Genomic DNA, 5,000 nt, shown 5'->3' with positions numbered 1-5,000 from the left:
AGGTCAGGACCCAAAGAACCAGGTCCAGGTCAGGACCCAAAGAACCAGGTCCAGGTCAGGACCCAAAGAATGAGGTCCAGGTCAGGACCCAAAGAACCAGGTCCAGGTCCAAGCGCCTGAAATGTGTTTCCTCAGGAGGGGGTCTGGAGTCTCCCTTAGAGAGAGGGGGAGAAGTTCAGCATCCGTGAGGAACTCGGAGTAGAGCCGCTGCTCCTTTGCGTTGAAAGGAGCCAGTTGAGGTGGTTCAGGATCATCTGGTAAGGATGAACCCTGGGCGCCTCCCTAGGGAGGTGTTCCAGGCACGTCCAGCTGGGAGGAGGCCTCGGGGAAGACCCAGGACCAGGTGGAGAGATTAGATCTCCACACTGGCCTGGGAACGCCTCAGGATCCCCCAGTTAGAGCTGGTTAATGTGGCCCGGGAAAGGGAAGTTTGGGGTCCCCTGCTAAAGCTGCTGCCCCCGCGACCCGACCCCGGATAAGAGGCTGAAGATGAGATGAGATGAGACATTAACCGTAGCCTCGTGTCGCATGAGCTTAATAAAACAGGAAGTATCGTTACGTTTACGTCTTGACTCACCTAAAGTTCATTATGGGATGCCCTGAGGTGTCTCTGAAGATCCGTGGTGTTTTTTCCTGTGATTTTGTCGCATTTCTCCAAACACGAGCCCCGGCTGGTGTCAGACTGTGTCCTCATGTTTCTTTAGTTGTCGCTAACGCTAACGCTAACGTTAGCGCTGACCCACAGAATCTAAATAATGCGCGTGTGGGGATTGAGGAAGTGACATTAACCCCAGAAAAAAACCATCATGGGTCAGTTTTGGGGTTCTTTGGGGTTCTTATTTGACTTCACTTCCTCTGTTTGTAGATTTTTCCTAAATTCAGAAAATGTTATGCAACAAATAAAAAAAACTGTGGTCAAGCTTCATGAAAATGGCCGACGAGAACCAAAGAAGCACGACAGAACAACGGTCCAGGTGCAGAAACAGTTCATTCATTTTCAACCACTCATCCCGAGGTCGTGGGGGGGCTGGAGCCGATCCCAGCTGACATCGGGCGTGAGGCGGGGTCCACCCTGGACAGGACGCCAGTCTATCACAGGACACATAGAGACGAACAGAGACAGACAACCATTCACACCTACGGGTGATTTAGAGTCATCAATGAACCGAACACCTGCACGTCTTTGGACTGTGGGAGGAAACCGGAGAACCCGGAGAAAACCCACGCAGACACGGGGAGAACACGCAAACTCCACACAGAAGGGCCCCAGCCGGGATTCAAACCAGGAACCCTCTCGTTGTGAGGCGACAGAGCTAACCACTATACCACCGTGTCGCCCCTTTTTTATATATGTATTTCTTTTTATTTCTATTTTGGTATTTTCAATGTCATTTTAATTCATTATTATTATTATTATTATCTTAGTATTAATGTATTTATTTTTAATTATTGTGAATTAAATTGCATTTCAATTCATTATTTTTATTTTTATATGTATGTATTTATTTTTAATTATATTTTTATTATTAAATGGCATATCAATTTAATTATTTTTATTTTAGCTTTTTATAGTAATGAATGTATTTTTTGTAATTCTATTTTTGGTATATTAAATTATATATCAAGTTATGAATTATTTTATATGCATGCATTTATTTTTAATTATATTTTTAGTTATCAAATTGCATATCAATCTATTATTTTTATTTTTATACATATGCATTTATTTTTAATAATTCTTTGGTTTATTAAATGGAATATAAATTTATTATTTTATTATATATTGTTTAGTATTAATGTATTTATTTTTAAGAATTCTTTGGTATATTAAATGGACTATAAATTGATTTATTAATTTAATTCTATATTTTTTTTGTATTTCTTTATTCAGATAAATAAAACCCCGCCTGCAGTTCCCGCCTCTCGCCGCAGGTGCCGCTGTTTCCCGGCTGTGGGACCCGGATGTGTGACGGCAGCGCTGCAGGATGCAAACACAGCTGTCACCCTAAAGACGCACCGCACGCGCTTTTATTCACACTTTTATCCGACGTGCGTGACGGGCACGCGTGCGGGGACGATGTCCGATCGATCGGCCGTGCGTGAAAGAACCGGTTCCGCTCGTGGAGGAAGTTTATTCATGAATTAGCGTGAGCGAGCGGCTGAATGGAGCTAACATGCTAACAGGCTAACTGTGTTTAACCAGCTTTATCAACACGGAACACGACATGGAGCCGCTGCTGGACTTTGAAGAGTGTGTGAAGGACTCACCGGAGTTCAGGTAAACACACACACACACACACACACACACACACACACACACACACACACAGAGCATCTCCAGACTGCGCATGTGCAGAGGTCCTGATGCTGTTGTGTTTATTGTGTTCAGACTGAAGCTCGAGCTGTTTGAGGCGGATGTTTCTGGGCTCGAGACACAACTGGACAAGGTACAAATATCTATATTAATACTTTATTTATTAATGTTATTACTATTGTCATTATACTGCTGTAACCAGTCTGCTGTATAGGACTGGGTGTTGATATCCCTCAGTACACTCACACTAAAGGCAGAAGTGACTCTGTGGGAGTCGAGTGGGTGATGGCGTCCTTCAGGTTGTGGAGTGGGCGCCCACGACCCCTCCAGAGGGTTCAGCAGTGAGACCCAGCGCCCCGGGTTCACTCCCTAGATGCCATCAGCTCACCTGAGGGCCCAGGTCGGACCCTTTCTGTTCATCCCCAGCCACTGGCTCCCTTTCTCAGCCGCCCTAGAGAGAGTCCTTGAGTGCCTCCTGTGGGCCTCCCCTCGCACGCCCATCTCCCTGAATGACCTGGATGTTGAGGTGGCAACCAACCCTCTGCAGCTTCCTCCGGGGCGTGCCGTCTCCTTCCACCGCGCGTACCGTCTCCTTCCACCGCGCGTACCGTCTCCTTCCACCGCGCGTACCGTCTCCTTCCTCCGGGGCGTACCGTCTCCTTCCTCCGGGCGTACCGTCTCCTTCCTCCGGGGCGTACCGTCTCCTTCCACCGGGGCGTACCGTCTCCTTCCACCGGGGCGTACCGTCTCCTTCCACCGCGCGTACCGTCTCCTTCCACCGGGCGAACCGTCGCCTTCCACCGGGCGTACCGTCTCCTTCCACCGGGGCGTACCGTCTCCTTCCACCGGGGCGTACCGTCTCCTTCCACCGGGGCGTACCGTCTCCTTCCACCGGGGCGTACCGTCTCCTTCCACCGGGGCGTTCCGTCTCCTTCCGCCGCGCGTACCGTCTCCTTCAGCCGCGCGTACCGTCTCCTTCAGCCGCGCGTACCGTCTCCTTCAGCCGCGCGTACCGTCTCCTTCAGCCGCGCGTACCGTCTCCTTCCGCCGCGCGTACCGTCTCCTTCCTCCGGGGCGTTCCGTCTCCTTCCAGCCTGGTTGTTGAGCCTCTGCTCCGAGGTCAGGACCTCAGCTTCTCCCGCTCGTATGCGTCCTCCACTGCACCTTCCCAGGGCACCGTGAGCTCTGTGACCTAAACGAGCTTGAGTGAGGGTGACCACAGAACAAGGACCGGTCACATGTTTGTCTTTGAGGGACGCATCACACCAGCGACTCAAGCTCTGCACAGGTTCCTCTGAGACCGTTGGAACGGGCTCCTCGCCAATGTGGGAGCGGTGGTCTGACGGCTTCCCCTTGACACTGGAGATGCTCCTGGACTCGCTCGGCTCGATCTTCATGCGAACTACTACTTTTATTACTACTGTTATTATTCTGTTGATGTACCTTAATTATGATGCATTCACTTCTTAAACGACCTTGTTTTTAGTCGTTATCGTCCGTGCACCTGTGACGCGATCTCATTGGCTTGTTGTCTGTGTCTCTGACCAATCAGGTGATGAAGCTGTGCGGTAAGATGGTGGAGGCGGGACAAGCGTACAACGCAGCCAATCAGCTGTTCCTGACCGGCCTGGCTGAACTCTCGGCCAATCACAAGAAAGACGGTGTCGTCAGCGTACGTAGTAATGCTTTAATACTTTTAAATATTATTTAAATATTTGGTGGAAATCGCAGCTTCCTGTGAAATGTTCCACACTGACTTCCTGTTTCCTGTTTCCTCAGAACTGTTTGAACCAGTTCAACCAGGGTCTGCAGGAGATGGTCAACTTCCACACTGTGAGCACACACACACACACACACACACACACACACAACACACACACACACACACGCACACACGCACACACACGCACGCACACACACACACACACACACACACACACACACACACACAGTTCACGTGTGTTTCCATCTTTCGTCCTCAGATGTTGTTCGATCAGACTCAGAGAGCCATCGGTCAGCAGCTGACCAACCTGCGTACACAGTAGGTCCAACACACACGCACACGCACACACACACACACACACACACAGACACACACACACACACACACACAAATACAGACACACACACACGCACACGCACACACTCACACTCGCGATGATGTCATTGATGATGTCGTCCCTCTGGAGGTTCCTGCCTCAGCTGGTGGAGACGAGGAGGGAGTTCGTGCGGATCGGGGAGGATCTGGAGACGGCGGCGGCGAAGAACGCGCAGGTGTCTCGCCACAAGGCCGCCGACGCCGAGCGGGCGAGTCACCTGCTGCTCGCCACGCGCAAGTGCTACCAACACTTCGCCCTGGACTACTGTCTGCAGGTACACACACACACACACACACACACACACACACACACACACACACACACACACACACACTCACACACACTCACGTTTGAACATCAGACGCTGAAATATTTTGTCGTTTTTTCAGCTCAACACGTTCAAGACTCAGCAGAGAGTCGACGTCTTAAACTCAGTGAGTTCAGCTGTTTGTCGTTGTTGTTGTTTGGGCGGCAGTAGCTCAGTCCATAGGTGACTTGGCTGGGAACCGTAGGGTCGTTGGTTCAAGTCCCTGTGTGGGCCGAGTTGCTGTTGAGGAAGGCACCGAACCCCCAACTGCTCGGGGCGC

The 5,000-nt window shown here is 50.4% G+C and overlaps 1 protein-coding gene across 2 annotated transcripts in view; it reads left to right on the top strand.

The window, feature by feature from the left end:
• The first annotated feature begins 2,208 nt into the window (after positions 1-2,208).
• Positions 2,209-5,000, top strand: part of LOC310947232 (arf-GAP with coiled-coil, ANK repeat and PH domain-containing protein 2) — a 16,257-nt gene continuing 13,465 nt past the window's right edge. For both annotated transcript variants that reach the window (XM_083913994.1, XM_083913995.1), the window contains exons 1-7: positions 2,209-2,278; positions 2,390-2,447; positions 3,867-3,986; positions 4,094-4,147; positions 4,297-4,355; positions 4,504-4,687; positions 4,803-4,847. In XM_083913994.1, the coding sequence (XP_083770120.1) occupies positions 2,226-2,278; positions 2,390-2,447; positions 3,867-3,986; positions 4,094-4,147; positions 4,297-4,355; positions 4,504-4,687; positions 4,803-4,847 (573 nt within the window). In that variant the 5' untranslated portion in view covers positions 2,209-2,225. The remainder of the gene's footprint in view (positions 2,279-2,389; positions 2,448-3,866; positions 3,987-4,093; positions 4,148-4,296; positions 4,356-4,503; positions 4,688-4,802; positions 4,848-5,000) is intronic.

Source organism: Echiichthys vipera (genome assembly GCF_963691815.1).
Source record: "Echiichthys vipera genome assembly, chromosome: 5".
Taxonomy (NCBI): Eukaryota; Metazoa; Chordata; class Actinopteri; order Perciformes; family Trachinidae; genus Echiichthys; species Echiichthys vipera.
Note: the sequence above shows the minus strand (reverse complement) of the source record. Positions and strands in the feature narration are given on the sequence as shown.